At 36.5% G+C, this 19,131-nt stretch overlaps 1 protein-coding gene and 1 pseudogene across 1 annotated transcript; both read right to left on the bottom strand.

The window, feature by feature from the left end:
• Positions 1-867: 867 nt before the first annotated feature.
• On the bottom strand, positions 868-1,805 carry LOC112584342 (annotated as a pseudogene).
• Positions 1,806-14,866: 13,061 nt separating this feature from the next.
• LOC102414773 (olfactory receptor 6C2-like) lies at positions 14,867-15,928 on the bottom strand. The gene has a single exon (XM_006054325.3). The coding sequence runs from the start codon at positions 15,821-15,823 to the stop codon at positions 14,867-14,869; it is 957 nt and encodes a 318-aa protein (XP_006054387.3). The 5' UTR covers positions 15,824-15,928.
• Positions 15,929-19,131: the final 3,203 nt, after the last annotated feature.

The following is a 19,131-nucleotide window of genomic DNA, read 5'->3' as shown; positions in this document are numbered from 1 at the left end:
TGCTTCCACTGTCTCCCTGGAGCCTCAAGATCTTACCATGTGAACATTTGTTAGCTGGAAGATAAAGCATCATCTGGAAGAAGGTTCATTTATCTTAGTAAGGAGTCATTCAACTTCTAAAGTTGTGAGTGAGGCCCTACCTGACAACAAGACCTAGTCATCTTTAGTGACATTCATATAAAGAAACCCTGTGTTGAAGATCTCTTGTTCAGACACCTGGTTCATAGAACAGATGGTTGTTGCCCTTGCTGTGCTGACTGATATTGGGACATTTCTGTGTGTAGTTCTGTCGTATATATACATCATCAAGACCATCATAAAGTTCCCTTCTGCCTAGCAAAAGATGAAGGCCTGTTCTACCTGTTCTTCTCACATGATATATACATACATACATATATATATATATATATATATACACACACACATACACACACATACATACATATACTTTTTGGATGTTTACGTTTAAAGCAAGACAATGGATACTATGACTCCATTAATATTCCCATCAGTTCAAGAAATCAATTTTTTTTTCCCCACACAAGATTTAATAGTTATTTTATTGATCATAGCCGGACTAGAGTTTAAGTAAATCCCTTCTCCTAGAAATCTAATTTCATATTCTTTTGATATGAGTTGTCATCTTGCAGAAAGTTTATTTTCAACAGGAGTTGAAATGGTGCAACTTGTTTATTTCAACAGGCATTGAAAAGATGGTTTTGGATCAGAGATTAAATAATGAGTGGTATAAGAAAGTTAATATAAACAGACAATAGACCAGGCTACATTAGTTAAGCTATGAGATTATGACATTAAGGACAAATGCTCTTTTAAAATTCATATTTTATGCTTAATTTCAACATTCTTTCACTTCTTTGAAATCAATGAAATTCTTTTGATTAAGTCAGTAAAAGCTTCTTTCACTTGCTTGTTCCTCAGGCTATATATAAATGTGTTTAACACGGGGGCAACTGAAGTAGTAAGCACTAACACACCCTTATTAATTGCCACTTCATCTTTTGCTGAAGGTTTGACATAGATAAAGATACAACTGCCATAGGTGATAGAAATCACAATCATGTGAGAAGAACAGGTAGAAAAGGCCTTCATCTTTTGCTGGGCAGAAGGGAACTTTATGATGGCCTTGATGATGTATATATATGACAGAACTACACACAGAAATGTCCCAATATCAGTCAGCACAGCAAGGGCAACGACCATCTGTTCTATGAACCATGTGTCTGAACAAGAGATCTTCAGCATAGGAGAGGCAACACAGAGAAAGTGATCAATGACATGATAGTCACAGAATTCCAGATTTAAGCCCAGGCAAAGTGGTGGAAATATAACCAGCCCACCTGCTATCCAACAGCAAATAACAAATCTTCCACAGATTTTACTGTTCATGATGGATGCATAATGTAAAGGTTTACAGAGGCCACATAGCAGTCATAGGACATGATGGCCAGGAGAAAAAATTCCGTTGCTGCAAAAAGGAAGATGAAAAATAGTTGAATGACACAGGCATTATAGGAAATAGTTTTGTCCCCAGTTGATAAGCAGTATAAGAATCTGGGAATGCAGACTGTGGTCAATAAGGTTTCTAAAATGGAGAAGTGTTTGAGGAAAAAGTACATGGCAGTTTTAAGGCAAGAGTCTAGTAAAGTGAGTATAATGATGGTCAGATTCCCAGTTACACTCAATAAATAGGAGACAAGCAGAAATATAAAAATCAGAACCTGCATTGGAGGGTCATCTGTCAGTCCCAGGAGTATGAATGTAGGTAATGATGTATGGTTTTTCATTGCTGACTTGTACTTCTTCTCAAGCCCCTCACAAAGTCAAGTGACATTGGACTGAGAAAACTTGTATGAAATTAAGAGGCCATTGACATTGGGTAAAAAAGAAAATCCAATCAATGCAATGAATATTCATTTTATTCTTTTACTTGACAATGACTGATCATAACTCTGGGATTATCAGGTCTTTTAATGTGTGTTATGTTTATAAGTATCTTCAATATCATGGTTTTCTGAAATAAGTTTGTTCTACTGTCCATATTTTTAGATCTCCTTACATGCTCTTGAATCTCTATTTTTCAATTCACCTGAACTCTGTCTTCTACTGTCTGAAATGTATTTAGCTATAGAAATAGAAAGGATCATCTATGTGACATTTTTTGTTTATTATAGTGTTATTTTTCTCCTATTAATTCTTTACTACTCCCAAGTGTGAATGAACTCACAAGCTGCTTAAAATTTTGGTTCCTGTTAAATGCAAATAAATGGCTGAGTTTGACATTTAATACAGAGTCTATATGCCACGTGTGCAGTATTTGAGTGTTTCCTGTTACTGCAATGACCAAAGAAATTATTTAATTTTATATATTTTACTTTTGGTATCAAAATTGTCATCCAAATAACACTGATACTTTTCCATTTTGCTATTTATCTTGAAGTTTCTATATCAAAACCCAATTTTCCCTCCATTTTAACTCTGCTCGAAATAGTGTTTAATGAGTACTACATAAAGAAGTAGTCATATACATATACAGTCAGTAAAAACAAGACCAGGAGATGACTGTGGCTTAGATCATGAACTCCTTATTGCCATGAAAGTGAAAGTGAAGTGAAAGTGAAGTCGCTCAGTTGTGTCCGACTCTTTGAGACCCCATGGACTGTAGCCTACCAGGCTTCTCTGTCCATGGGATTTTCCAGGCAATAGTACTGGAGTGGATTGCCATTTCCTTCTCCAGAAGATCTTCCCAACCCAGGGATCAAACCCGAGTCTCCTGCATTGTAGACAGACACTTTACCATCTGAGCCACCAGGAAAGTCCTCCTTATTGCCATATTCAGACTTAAATTGAAAAAAGTGTGGAAAATCACTAGACCATTCAGGTATGACCTAAATCAAATCCCTTATGATTATACAGTGGAAGTGAGAAATAGATTTAAGGAACTAGATCTGATAGACAGAGTGCCTGATGAACTATGGACGGAGGTTCATGCCATTGTACAGGAGACAGAAATCAAGATCATCCCCAAGAAAAAGAAATGCAGAAAAGGAAAATGGCTATCTGGGGAGGCCTTACAAATAGCTGTGATAAGAAGAGAATCGAAAAGCAAAGGAGAAAAGGAAAGATATACACATTTGAATACAGAGTTCCAAAGAATAGCAAGGAGAGATAAGAAAGTCTTGCTCAGTGATCAGTGCAAAGATATAGAGGAAAACAATAGAATAGGAAAGACTAGAGATCGCTTCAAGAAAATTAGAGATACCAAGGGAACATTTCATGCAAAGATGGACTCAATAAAGGACAGAAATGGTACGGATCTAACAGAAGCAGAAGATATTAAGAAGAGGTGGAAAGAATATACAGAAGAACTGTACAAAAAAGATATTCATGACCCAGATAATCATGATGGTGTGATCACTGACCTAGAGCCAGACATCGTGGAATGTGAAGTCAAGTGGGCCTTAGAAAGCATCACTACGAACAAAGCTAGTGGAGGTGATGGAATTCCAGTTGAGCTCTTTCAAATCCTGAAAGATGATGCTGAGAAAGTTCTTCACTCAATAAGTCAGCAAATTTGGAAAACTCAGCAGTGGCCACAGGACTGGAAAAGGTCAGTTTTCATTCCAATCCCAAAGAAAGGCAATGCCAAAGAATGCTCAAACTACCGCACAATTGCACTCATCTCACATGCTAGTGAAGTAATGCTCAAAATTCTCCAATCCAGGCTTCAGCAATACATGAACTGTGAACTTCCAGATGTTCAAGCTGGTTTTAGAAAAGGCAGAGGAACAAGAGATCAAAATGCCAACGTCTGCTGGATTGTCAAAAAAGCAAGAGAGTTCCAGAAAAAAAACATCTATTTCTGCTTTATTGACTATGCCAAAATCTTTGACTGTGTTGACCACAATAAACTGTGGACAATTCTGAAGGAGATGGGAATACCAGACCACCTGACCTGCCTCTTGAGAAACCTATATGCAGGTCAGGAAGCAACAGCTAGAACTGGACATGGAACAAGAGACTGGTTCCAAATAGGAAAAGAGTGCATCAAGGTTGTATATTGTCATCCCGCTTATTTAACTTATATGCAGAGTACATCATGAGAAACACTGGGCTGGATGAAGCACAAGCTGGAATCAAGATTGCTGGGAGAAGTATCAATAACCTCAATTATGCAGATGACACCACCATTATGGCAGAAAGTGAAGAAGAACTAAAGAGCCTCTTGATGAAAGTGAAAGAAGAGAGTGGAAAAGTTGGCTGATAGCTCAACATTCAGAAAACTAAGATCATGGCATCTGGTCCAATCAATTCATGGCAAATAGATTAGGAAACAGTGGAAACAGTGTCAGACTTTATTTTTGGGGGCTCCAAAATCACTGCAGATGGTGATTGCAGCCATGAAATTAAAAGACGCTTACTCCTTGGAACTAAAGTTATGACCAACCTAGATAGCATATTAAAAAGCAGAGACATTAGTCTGCCAATAAAGGGCCATCTAGTCAAGGCTATGTTTCTTCCAGTGGTCATATATGGATGTGAGAGTTGGACTGTGAAGAAAGCTGAGTGCCGAAGAATTGATGCTTTTGAACTGTGGTGTTGGAGAAGACTCTTGAGAGTCCCTTGGACTGCAAGGAGATCCAACCAGTCCATCCTAAAGGAGATCAGTCCTGGGTATTCATTGGAAGGACTGATGTTGAAGCTGAAACTTCCATACTTTGGGCACCTGATGCAAGGAGCTGACTCATTTGAAATGACCCTGATCCTGGTTAAGATTGACAGCAGGAGGAAAAGGGGATGACAGAGGATGAGATGGTTGGATGGCATCACTGACTCAATGGACATGGATTTGGGTAGACTCCGGCAGTTGATGCACAGGGAGGCCTGGCGAGCTGCGGTTCATGGGGTCACAAAGAGTTGGACATGACTGAGTGACTGAACTGAACATAAGTTACTTGCTGCTGTATGAGGTTAAGAAATTATTATAAACAACTGAACAAACCCATCCTGAGGAATTTAACCTCAATTATTTGTACTTTCATGGTTATGAAGGACAAGGGGAGACAGGATGAGACATGAGTTGGAGACCAAGGACAAATGACAATTCCTTTTCAATTATTTAACTTGAATTGGATTCTGCAACAGATAAATGACATTAGAGGAAAAACTGGGAAAATCCGAATAAAATCTGTATTTAATTTAATGCATTTATTTTAATTTTACTTAATTATCTTTTTTAGTGAATCTTTGTCTGTTCTGAGACTCTCTCCTCTCTGTGCCTCTGTGGACTTGCCTACCACAGCGGGGTCACCTGATGCTCCATGCGAGCTGAGGCCATGGGCACTGGGGACTCTTGGCAGGAGACGGTGTGCTGTTCTGCCATTGACTTGCTGGCGCAGGACGCACAGAGAGTGCATGTGGACTCATGACAGTGATGGAGGAGGCACCCTCACTGCCTGCCTGGCCTGGCCATGACAGAGACCCATTCTTAAATCTGTATTTTAGTTATTAGTATTTGCCTACAGTATAAATTCTTTAGTGGTAATAATTATACTGTGATTATGCAGGATGCTTCCAATAGGGAGAGCTGGGTGAAGGATATCTGGGAACTGGCTCCACTGCTTTGTCAACACTTCTCTCAGTACAAAAGTTTTTCATAATTACAAAATTTACCAAATAGAAATAAAAAAGAAAACTGAAAAGCGAACAGCAGTTGCAGAGCACTTTTTTTCTTTCTGGCAGTATGTTGGGGGCAGTTCTTCACACACATCATTTGTCTGGTGCAATATCTACCATCCTTTGTGCTTCTTCAGCAATATTTTTGTGGTGATGTTCATTTTATGCCATCTATGACTATATAGGATATCCATTGAAATTAATGTTTATAGTTAAATTACAGCTTAATGTTAATCATAAATGTGTGAATTGCATGGATTTTGTCTATACCTTATAAGGCAAAATTATAACATTGGACCTGAAGTGCTTGCTGTTTCTGACCCATTGATAACACACTCCTGTGATGAGGATGCTCATGTTTAGAAAGGACTGTTACCTATGAAGCAACTCTTCAGAGTGCTTCCACCAAAGAAGGACCTTTGCTTTCCACAAACCAAAATGACATCTCTCTACAAGTTTAAGTGAAGTCTGTTTCCTGATACAGCTCTGTTCATTACCAGCTTTCCACCCCTGCTTTTCCCTTCACTAAACTGATACTGATACCTGCAAGTTTAGCAAGTTTGGCTAGTGTACTTCCTACAAAAACGTTTCTTGAAACTTCATTGTGTAAATTGTCTGCTTCTCTTTTTCCCCTCTAGCCCACTACACTTTTCTGTTACAACTAAATACGTGAATGCAATTTTATTGAGACTGGGCTCTGTCTTGTTCATCGAGATTTCACAGCAGTTAACCCCATTCAACATTTATCGAAAGCTCAGTAAATATGTTATTGTAAAATTCATAAATTTTTATGTACTCTTCTGACTCAGACCAAGGAGTCTGTTTTTTCATATAGTGAAATTTCCATTTTCTTTTATGATACATATTTTAAGTATGTAATTCCACTTGAGGTTCCCCATTTTTTTTTTCTAACAACGGGTTGATTATATTCTTTTGTATTTTAGCTTGAATTATAAATGATCTAAGAATGCACATACTTAATACACTACTTGGCAGCATAATAAAAGACTTCTGTTCTATTTAGTCCTGGACTAAAACAAAAGTTATTTAAAAATTTTTGCTTTGACCAGAAAGTACTATATATTTGGCCTTCTATCTGATAACTTATATAGCAGCTAAGTCAAATATTTCCTATCCGTCAGTCATTGTCAGGATACCTTGTCACCTTCCTGAGTTGCTGAATCAAAAGATAACATTTGCTTTAGAGGCTTCAATTAAATGGTTATTTTGAGTTTCACCTGGTTGTTTTAAAAAGTTATTTTCTAATCACTAAGAAAGTTGGATATAAGCTCCCACTTGGTGCCTAGTCCCACAGTGCAGCATAAACTAGGCTTCCATTACAAGGAAGTACTGGGCATGTTTTGCCTAAAAGTTAACCTCCTCGCCTCAACACCAGGTTAAAGGTCATAAAGGGGCCACCAGAGCATTTCTGGTGGTGGGACAGGAATGAACTGTCTCTGCAGCCCAGGTACCTCCCCTCAGTCCTGTCAGCACAACTCCAGGTTATCAGACTCCCTACCAACCACCACAGTCAGCCTGTGTGTACTGAGGACAGAGACTAATCTTTTCTTCCAAAAATGCCACTATTTTCTTCTGCTACTCATAGTCAGCCTTTTAAACAATACTCTCATTAAATTAATTGACACTGATATTGATACAGATATTAAAAAACTGGGTTTCCATTAATATGTCTAAGACTATTAGAGAATTTGGTCACCAACTGATGAAACATAAGCATATAAATCGCTAAATGGGGATACAGTTCACATAATTTATACACAGTTTTTGTTTAAAATGAGGGTGAGTGTCCTTCTAAAATTCCCCTTCATTTAGATGAAATTCATCATATTGATACATAAAAACAGCTAAGCAATGGCTCTCCTATAATTACTACTCATATTGAGAAGCCACACTTCATAAGGGGTGGTTGAAACCTTTCACAAAATATTAAAATGACAAATCATATCTGTTATTTTTGTAGAAATGCTTTCCTCAGAGGAAACTATTGTTCTAGTGTTCAGAAAAGGGAAATAAAATGATTAAAAAAATACTTCTCTGATAGTCATAACCTCAGATGTACACTGAATCCGAAAGTTGCAAAGGGTGAAAAAAGTCATCCAGGAAGATCTTATGGTGGGGAAAGAGGTGCGGAGAGATGTGCGTGGTCTCTGACCATTCTTAGGAGCACAGACTCCTACTCACAGAGGGCTCTGAAGTTGGAGAATTTTCACTAAGTCATCCTCCATCCACACCAGATGATTTTCTCAATAGAAAACCTACCTTCCAATGAGCCCTGGAAGTCTATTCTGGAACTGCAAAGCTAACAATAGTTTAAATGGCTAGGTAGAGATCTCCTTCTGTTGTTGGGAAAGTTGATATTCTGTTGTTTCTGGCAGAAGACATATTTTTAAACTGGCAGAACTTCCCTTTTAAAAAAATTGACATAATCATTAATTAAGTGAAATAAAGAAACATATCCTTGGTGGTCCTGTCTTAAACATTACTAATGAATCTCTTGTGTAATATATTCTGGGGACTGAGCAGGAAACACAGACCTGGGGAAAATGTCCTCAGAGAGATACCTGTAAATAATATTAGCATTGGAAGAGTCCAGGTATGCAATGATTAGTATTAGATTACAAGACAAAAGGCACCCTTCTGTTATTTTATTCCAATATTATGCTAGGAATTTATAAGATGATAATGATAAAGATAATTTTTTCAATTTGTTAATCCTGTAAAAATGTGATTCGTGGTTAGCATCAATATAAGTAAAGAATGGCAACCCACTACACTTTCTTACTTGGAAAATTTGATGGACAGAGGAGCCTGGTGGGCTACAGTCCATGGGGTCACTAAGAGTCAGACATGACTGAGTGACTAACACTTTCACATTGAAGTATTCCAATAATAATATAGAAAACATCTTTTGTCAAAAGAAAAGGAAATGTGATAACTTATTGTTGATAGTTTTAAAATTACTTCCCAGATCTTTATAATTCTTTTGTTTTTACATTTCATGGGACTTTTTGTTTTAAATTGAAGTACAGCTGATTTACAATATTGTGTTAATTTCTGCCTTATAGCAATTCAGTTTTACATACACATACATTTTGTTCTATTACAGTTTATCACAGGAGATTGAGTATGGAGATTGAATATATTTCCTGCAGTATACTGTAGTACCTTGTTGTTTATCCATTCTACATATACTAGTTTCCACCTGTAAACCTCAAATTCCCACCCATCTGTCCTCCACTGTATCTTCTTATGGCAGCTACTGGTCTGTTCTCCATGCCTGTGAGTCTGTTTCTGTTCTGTAGATAGGTTCATTTGTGACATAGTTTATGTTCCACATGTAAGTAATATCAAATGGTATTTGTCTTTTTCTGAGTCACTTCACTTAGTATATTATATTCTAGTTGCATCCATGTTGCTGAAAAAGGCATTATTTAATTCTTTTTATGGCTGAGTAATATTTCATTGTATATATGTACCACATCTTCTTTATCCATTCATTTTTGACAGATATTTAGGTTATCACGGTCCATTGTATTTCTTTAGTTATTTATGGTATTATTCTATTTCATTAAAATTTTCAATACATATTTTTGCTTATGTTTACATATATTTTATATTAATTCATGTTCATATATCTTATATTTAGTTTCCTTTATAAGCACATTTAATAATGCTTCCTCTATGATTTGATTCTAATATATCTATGTATTATTTTCTTCATATATCACTTTTATGAGTTCATTGAACTTTTTAATATATAAATTTACTTTGTTCCCAATATTTGGAACTACCCACTCCAGTATTCTGGCCTAGATAATTTCATGGGTCCATCTTTAATTATCAACATACAGAGATTTCTAATATTTTTAATGACTAAATTTATATAACTTTAATCTTTCTTTAATAATTAGTACCACTTAAAATTGAAGAAAGTAGGGAAAACCACTAGACCATTCAGGTATGAACTAAATCAAATCCCTTATGATTATACAGTGAAAGTGAGAAATAGATTTAAGGGCCTAGATCTGATAGATAGAGTGCCTGATGAACTATGGAATGAGGTTCGTGACAGTGTACAGGAGACAGGGATCAAGACTATTCCCATAGAAAAGAAATGCAAAACAGCAAAATGGCTGTCTGGGGAGGCCTTACAAATAGCTGTGAAAAGAAGAGAAGCGAAAAGCAAAGGAGAAAAAGAAAGATATAAACATCTGAATGCAGAGTTCCAAAGAATAGCAAGAGGAGATAAGAAAGCCTTCTTCAGCAATCAATGCAAAGAAATAGAGGAAAACAACAGAATGGGAAAGACTAGGGATCTCTTCAAGAAAATCAGAGATACCAAAGGAACATTTCATGCAAAGATGAGCTTGATAAAGGACAGAAATGGTACAGACATAACAGAAGCAGAAGATATTAAGAAAAGATGGCAAGAATACACAGAAGAACTGTACAAAAAAGAGCTTCATGACCCAGACAATCACAATGGTGTGATCACTGACCTAGAGCCAGACATCCTGGAATGTGAAGTCAAGTGGGCCTTAGAAAGCATCACTACAAACAAAGCTAGTGGAGGTGGTGGAATTCCAGTTGAGCTCTTTCAAATCCTGAAAGATGATGCTGTGAAAGTGCTGCACTCACTATGCCAGCAAATTTGGAAAACTCAGCAGTGGCCACAGGACTGGAAAAGGTCAGTTTTCACTCCAATCCCAAAGAAAGGCAATGCCAAAGAATGCTCAAACTACTGCACAATTGCACTCATCTCACATGCTAGTAAAGTAATGCTCACAATTCTCCAAGCCAGGCTTCAGCAATATGTGAACCGTGAACTTCCTGATGTTCAAGCTGGTTTTCGAAAAGGCAGAGGAACCAGAGATCAAATTGCCAACATCCGCTGGATCATAGAAAAAGCAAGAGAGTTCCAGAAAAACATCTATTTCTGCTTTATTGACTATGCCAAAGCCTTTGACTGTGTGGATCACAATAAACTGTGGAAAATTCTGAAACAGATGGGAATACCAGACCACCTGATCTGCCTCTTGAGAAATTTGTATGCAGGTCAGGAAGCAACAGTTAGAACTGGACATGAAACAACAGACTGGTTCCAAATAGGAAAAGGAGTATGTCAAGGCTGTATATTGTCACCCTGTTTATTTAACATATATGCAGAGTACATCATGAGAAATGCTGGACTGGAAGAAACACAAGCTGGAATCAAGATTGCCGGGAGAAATATCAATAACCTCAGATATGCAGATGACACCACCCTTATGGCAGAAAGTGAAGAGGAATTCAAAAGTCTCTTGATGAAAGTGAAAGTGGAGAGTGGAAAAGTTGGCTGATAGCTCAACATTCAGAAAACAAAGATCATGGCATCTGGTCCCAGCACTTCATGGGAAATAGATGGGGAAACAGTGGAAACAGTGTCAGACTTTGTTTTTCTGGGCTCCAAAATCACTGCAGATGGTGACTGCAGCCATGAAATTAAAAGACACTTACTCCTTGGAAGGAAAGTTATGACCAACCTAGATAGCATATTCAAAAGCAGAGACATTACTTTGCTAACAAAGATTCTTCTAGTCAAGGCTATGGTTTTTCCTGTGGTCATGTATGGATGTGAGAGTTGGGCTGTGAAGAAGGCTGAGCACCAAAGAATTGATGCTTTTGAACTGTGGTGTTGGAGAAGACTCTTGAGAGTCCCTTGGACTGCAAGGAGATCCAACCAGTCCATTCTGAAGGAGATCAGCCCTGGGATTTCTTTGGAAGGAATGATGCTTAAGCTGAAGCTCCTGTACTTTGGACACCTCATGTGAAGAGTTGACTCATTGGAAAAGTCTCTGATGCTGGGAGGGATTGGGGGCAGAAGGAGAAGGAGACGACAGAGGATGAGATATCTGGATGGCATCGCTGACTCGATGGACGTGAGTCTCAGTGAACTCCGGGAGTTGGTGATGGACAGGGAGGCCTGGCGTGCTGCGATTCATGGGGTCGCAAAGAGTCGGACAGGACTGAGCGACTGATCTGATCTAATAATTAGTAAGTTTAAAAACTTATTTATATTTCTTCTATTTATGATAAAAATTATTTCTCAGAAGTTTCTATATAAATATTTTTGCACATATAACCACTTATATATATACATGACATTCTTAGTTTTAGGTAGAAACATTTTTACAATTGTATGGCTTTGATATGTATTTTTTACCAGATATGTTAAATATATTTGTAGTCTCAATGTGGGAAAATAAATCATTAGAATGAATGCGATTTGGTGGATAACCTTCATAGATTGTTTTAGAAAAAACTGAGCATTTTTCTTTGTACCAGAAAGAGTTCTTTCAACTACAGAAAAATAGATGATCAGTAGACAGTTCAGTTCACAATTTTGTTTGCCTGAGTCTAAGGGGACATCTGTAGAGTTTCCTGGGACGAATTTCCTCCAATAATGATTATAGGAATCAGAAAATAACAAATGAAAAACCAACTCCACTGCAGCAACGACAGGGTGTGCACATAGACATAATTCCAAATAAACTGGTCCAAACCTCATTGAATTCTCTTTCTTCTTTTGTACACTACAACACTATCACTTTTTCTTTTTTATAATTTCTAAAACACACTTGTTAATTTATTCTGTCAACACTTATTGAGAACTTATTCTATATTCTGTTCCCTATGTCTCTTCAGTTAATGGTGTCTTTATCCAAAAATGAAAGGCTACTTTTATGTGAATGCAGGGCAGACCACAACTTGTGATGACTCAGCCAAATAGCACTTGAGAGACACTGTCCAACTTCAGGGACGATGTTTTATATTTATGGCATATGAAAGAATTTAGCCAAATGACTGGTATTTCATACAGGTGGCCTTCTCTAGAATTCAGTAGCCATAGGGTGAACACTCCTGTGGCTTGAGTATGAATTACACATATACACATTTGGGAGTTGCAAAGAAGTCTATTTTTTTTTTCCAGGGAACATTGGGATGAAACTCAAGATTTATAGGAATTTTTGTGCTGAACAAAATTTTATATTAAGTGGCAAAGCAATTGAGTTTCCCATTTGTTATAAAACACTGAAGTGGTTCTAACTTTAGTTGTTACTGTGAGCTCTGGGCTTCCCTGGTGGCTGACAGTAAAGAATCCACTTGCAATGCAGGAGATCTGAGTTCAGTCTCAAGATCCTGTGGAGAAGAGAGTGGCTGCCCATTCCAGTATTCTTGCCTGGAGAATCCCATGGACAGAGGAGCCTGGCAGGGTCACAAGAAAGGCAGACGTGACTGAGCAACTAAGCACGCACACATAGGAGCTCCAGGTAGACAAAAGAGACAGACTTTCCCAAATTCTCATCTATTCAAAGTCTATTTTGAAGTGCATTCACTGGCAAAAGGGAAGATATAGGGGGATGGACTAGTTGGATTATTTTAGCTGGTCAAGTTTAAGAGTTACTCCTGGAAGACATCTGGGAAGATGAAGAGAATGACAGTTGCTGTGAAAATTGTCTCTCATTATTTCTTCCCAAATAATACAAAAATGGCAAAGTGAATTGTACACCAGAAGTGGACAACATTTTATGCCAAAGGTCAGATAATAAACATTTTCACCTTTTTGGGTCCTGAAGGTGTCTGTTAAATACTTAACTCTGCCATTAAACGTAGCCATAGATATTATGCAAATAGTGAGGATATACAATCTTTTTTTATAAGAACCAGTGTGGATAGATTCTACTCTCAGGACTTAATGTTTCTGTCTCTTGCTCCAGAATGTGGGCCTTACTCCGAAGTAGCTTTCCCAGTGTTCAACTGGAATCCTATCATTGAGGAGATATTTATTTACAAGGGCTGTTACTTTGGCTGGGCCAAAACTCCAAGCCCACTGACTGATTGGCCTCTACTATCTCTGTCGAATGCTCAGCATTATCACCAGTGAACATGGATTAAACTTTCCCTACATGTGTTTAGTCAGTTGCTCAGCCAAGGACACAAGGGGAACTCGTGTCCAGATTCCAGTTCAATGCAGCCCTGATTGGAGGATGCTAATCATTTCAGCTGACCTGATCTTTGCCAACTAAACTCAGAGAGACAGTCATGTTGAGCTTAGTCTCTGTCTCATAGTGTGGACTGAACTAGTGCTAACTGTGGGCTCCATTTACATAATTTCCCTTTTCTAGAGGGAAATTTGAGCTGCTTGTCAAATTATGAGTATATTTTCTCATATGAGTATATTTTCTCATATACTCGATTCAGTTTCATGATTATTTAAGAAAGAAAATATGGGTTCAAACTCCTTTTCTGACAGAGGTGGAAGCAAAAGTACTAATTTTTGTTTTATTCTTTTTGTTTTTATGTGTGCATGTGTGTATGAGTGCTAACATGTTATTGTTATACAGGTGTGGTCTAAAATTTTCACCTGTTTCTTGAAGTAAACTCGCTTTTGTTCTCAGATGCTTGATATTTATTTTCATGTTTGGCTTACAATATGATTTAGTTGACAAGCCTATTTTTAATTTTTTTTATTTTTTAACTTTACAATATTGTATTGGTTTTGCCATATATCAACATGAATCCACCACAGGTATACACGTGTTTCCCATCCTGAACCCTCCTCCCTCCTACTTTGAGTTCTTTCATTTTAATGTTTGTCTTGTTAATACTTTAAACAAAGATGAAATATTTCTTCCTATATGTCACATGTTTCTTTCAGTATATTTATTGAGTGTGATTGTGAAAATTCCTCAGTTGTGTCTGACTCTTTCTGATCGTATGGACTGTAGAGCCCAGAAGGCGCCTCTGCTCATGAAATGTTCCAGGCAAGAATATTGGAGTGGGTTGCCATTTCTTTCTCCAGAGTATATTTATTATACGTATGCAAATTAAATGAGTCCAGCAAAACTATTGTTCTGAATTTTCCCAGGAATCATTGATACTATATTTAACATGGCATACAATTATTTTTTTGAATAATATTAGAAAAACATAGTGAGAGATGAAGGAAGATTTTGTTTCTGAGAAATAAATTCTCATATTCTTTTAATGACTTAAATCATTTTGATTGAGATTAAAGAGAGGGATAAATGATTTGTTCTAAATAGTTTCACAATTAGGATTTCCAGAGAAAAATGTTTAAGTAAGCAATACCTTATTTTTATCTGATGGTTTAAATCCAGTATGCTCTTAATTGTGTAAGAAAAATGCAGGTTTTTTTAATTATGTCACTGACAGCTCGTTTCACCTGCTTGTTCCTCAAAGTGTAAACAAAAGGGTTCAACAGCGGGGCAACAGATGTAGTGAGCACAGACACCCCTTTGTTAATGTCCACCTCTTCTTTGGCTGAAGGCTTGATGTAGATAAAAATACAGCTGCCATAGGTAATGGAAACAACAATCATGTGAGAAGAACAAGTGGAAAAAGCTTTTCTTCTCTGTGATGCAGAGGGAAATCTTAGAATTGTCCTGATGATACACACGTAAGAACGAACAACCCCTATCAATGTAATGATGAATGTCACCACTGCACACATTATAACCACTTGTTCAATGAACCATGTATCTGAGCATGAGATCTTAAGAAGAGGAGCTGCATCACAGCCAAAATGATCAATGGCATTGGAGTCACAGAATTCTAGTTGGAGGCCCATACTGAGTGGTGTGATGATGATCATCAGCCCAGAGATCCAGCAGCAGAACACAAGGATGGTGCAGACTCTACCATTCATGATGGTCATGTAATGAAGGGGTTTACAGATGGCCACATATCGGTCATAGGACATGGCTGCCAGGAGAAAAAACTCTGTGGCCCCAAAAAGTCCAATGAAAAATATTTGACTAGCACAGGCGTTATAAGTAATGGTATTGTCCCCACTTGATATGCTATACAGGAATCTGGGAATACAGACCGTTGTGAATGAGATTTCTAAGAAGGAGAAGTTTCTAAGAAAAAAATACATAGGTGTTTTAAGATGAGAATCCAGGAATGTTAGAATGATAATAGTCAGATTTCCAGTAATGCTCAGCAGGTAAGTAAGAAACAAGAAGGCAAAAATCAGAACTTGCAGCTGTGGGTCCTCTGTAAGTCCCAACAAGATGAATGTTGTTATGACTGTGTGATTTCTCATGACCACCTTTGATGTTTTAGGTAATCTACATGTAAAAAGTCAAAGAGAAGGTATCCAAATAGATAAAAGAAAACAATTTTTTAAAAAATCAATAGAATGGAAAACAGAAACAAGAGACAAATGAATATAATCAAAAGCTGATTCTTGGAGAGGATTAATAACATTGATAAAACTGTCATTGAGACTGATCTTGAAAAAAAAAAGATAGAATTTATCAGAAATGTGAGGTATGACATCATTATAAATTATACAGCTATTGAAAAGATAAAAATGTCATGTTTTGAAAAAATCTGCTAAATGGATTCAGCAACCTGAATGAATGAATGAATTCTATGAAAAATACAATCTACTAAAGTTAATGCAAGATTAAATACCTAACCTATATAGTTCTATTTTTAACATTACAGTAAAAAAATGAAAAGTAAAAGTGTTAGTCACACAATCATGTCAACTGTTTGCAATCCTATGGACTGTAACCCACCAGCCTTCTCTGTTCATGAAAGTCTCCAGGTAAGAATACTGGAGTAAGTAGCCATTCCCATCTCCAGGGGATATTCCCAATCCCAGGATAGAACCCAGATCTCCTGCTTTGCAGGCAGATTTTTTAACATCTGAGTTACCAGGGAAGCCCAAAGTAACCAAATACATATTTAAATTATTCTACAAAGAGAACTGTAGCCTCAGATGACTTAATTGTAGATTCCTACCAAACATTTAAAAACAAAAAGGAAAATACCATACTATACAAATCCTTTGAAACATCTGTCGAAAGCAAAATCCATAACACAATCTGATGGAATTGACACTGTATATATACAAAATATGATAACCATAATGAAAAGGAAAAGAGTAAAGGGTAACAATTTTTTCTGTTACATTCTACCTCAGTGGCAAAATATTATATCAAAGTGGTTTGTGAAATGTTCAATGTGTAGATTATAATTTACAGATCACACACAAACTTTTAAGAAATGATATGGTAAAAAACATTCTTAAATTAAAACGGAACACTAAACTATTCAGTTGAAGGCAGGAAAGTATAAAGAAAAGAATGAACAGCAATGGGAACAAAGAACAATCAGCTAACAAAATGATAGAAGTCCAAACAGAAATGATGATACACTGCCTATAAGTGATCAAAACATATCATGGTAATCAAAAGAGATTATAAGAACAATTAAAAAAATTACTTTTCTGGATGCTATATACAAGCACTCCACTTCAAATATAATAACATGTATAGATTAAAAATAAAAGAGTAGAAAAATTATATCATCCAAAGCATAATCAAGAGAATGCTGGAGTGCATATTGCCACCAAAGAAAATTAACAAGCATACAAAAGAAAATTACATATTGATAATTGAGTCCAATAACCAAGAACATAGTTTCTAGTTATTTATGTATCTGATAATGCATCAAAATATATGAAGGGTAAACTGGCCTAAGGGCTTCTAAAGTGGCACCAGTGGTAAAGAGCCTGCCTGACAATGCGGGTGATTTTAGAGACACAGGTTTGATCCCTGGGTCAGGAGGATCCCCTGGAGGAGTGCACAGCAACCCACTCCTGTATTCTTGCCTGGAGAATCCCCATGGATGAGGAGCCTGGTGGTCTATAGTCTATAGGGTCCAAAAAGTCAGACACTACTGAAGCGACAGAACAGCACAAACTGCCATAAATGAAAGATGAAATAGATAAATTAACAATTATAGTTGGAGATTCTCTTACTAATTAATTGATAGAACTGACTGAAAATCCACAGACATATACAAGAAGTAAACAGCATTCTCAAGTCAATTCCATATAACTGACATAAAAATGAACACAATAAAAAATGAACTTGAAATAGATAATAGACCTAACAAAAAATTATCTTTCTTTAGAAAGACATTTTTTAAAAAGTGAAAATAAAAGCCATGTAGACTTGTCCAAGGAAAAGTCTAATTTCAAACCCTCTAAGTCTGATCTAGATGTCCAAAAAATTGAATATTGAAGTCAGAATACCATAGGATGCATTCTTCGTGCAGATATAAATTTGGGGATTATCAGCCTAAATGAAGTCACCTTATTTATGAGAACCTCTTAGAGAGAGGATGAAATGAAAGAAAGGATTGCTTAGAAAAGACTGTTCTGTCACTGAGACATGTCTTACTCTGTGACCCCATGGACTGTAGCACACCAGGCTCCTTTGTCCTCCATCATCTGCTGGAGTTTGCTTAAATTAACGTACATTAAGATGGTGATGCTGTTTAACCATCTCATCCTCTGCCACCTCCTTCTCCTTTTGCCTTCAATCTTTCTCATCATCAGGATCTTTCCCAATGAGTCATCTCTTTGCACAAGGAGGCCAAAGTATTGGAGCTTCAGCTTCAGCATCAATCCTTCCAATGAATATTCAGGGTTTATTTCCTTTAGGATTGACTGGTTTAATCTCCTTGCAGGCCAAGTGATTCTAAAGAGTGTTCTCCAGCACCACAGTTCAAATATGACATATCAACTCTGTCCCTAAGAATTTACTATGAGGAGAAAAATATATGTATTTCATAGAAAATCTTGACAATTGGATCTTTATTCAAAATAACTAAAAGTGGAATGTAATATAAGGAAACATTAAGAGATTATAAATAAACAAATTGTGATATTTATAAACATGGAATGCTACATAGAATTATGTATCTTGATTTTAGTAGTGGTTATGAGGATGTATGTATATATTTTTCATAATTCACTAGAGTGTTATATATGTAGGTTTTATATACAATGCATATAATTGATTAAAGAAGACTAGTCATGGAGTAAGAGAAGATATTTGCAAAAACTCTCAAAGACAGAACCCAGCATTTATAAAACTCTACTACAAATCAATAAGACAAAACCAAGCCCAGTAAAAATTAGACAAGTTTCTTCACAAAAGAGGACATCTAAATACCAGTGAATATATGAAATGTAATCTTTTTAGGGTTTAGGGGAAAGGAAATTAAATTCACAACTAGCGTACAATCATGAGGATAACTAACATTAAATGGATGGACCATACCAAGTATCTTTAAGAATGTATTGTAATCTTAGTTGGTGTGTACATTTTTAAAGACACTATTAAAACTTTTTTGAATATGTTTATTGAGTTTAATGTCCAGGTATGTGTGAAACAGGATATTATTATTCTAAGTATTTGCCCAATAGAAATGCATACATATGTAGTTCAAATAAATGAATGTTTAAGAAAATTCAAAGTGGCATTATTTTTAATAATTGAAAAACTCAAAACACTAAAATGACTTCCAATGATAGAATCAATTTTTAAATTG

This window comes from Bubalus bubalis, chromosome 4 (assembly GCF_019923935.1).
Source record: "Bubalus bubalis isolate 160015118507 breed Murrah chromosome 4, NDDB_SH_1, whole genome shotgun sequence".
In the NCBI taxonomy this organism is placed as follows: domain Eukaryota; kingdom Metazoa; phylum Chordata; class Mammalia; order Artiodactyla; family Bovidae; genus Bubalus; species Bubalus bubalis.
Note: the sequence above shows the minus strand (reverse complement) of the source record. Positions and strands in the feature narration are given on the sequence as shown.

What these genes read in the sequence shown, in the direction of transcription:
- LOC102414773 (XM_006054325.3), bottom strand. Translation starts at nt 15,823, where the DNA reads ATGAGAAATCACACAGTCATAACAACATTCATCTTGTTGGGACTTACA.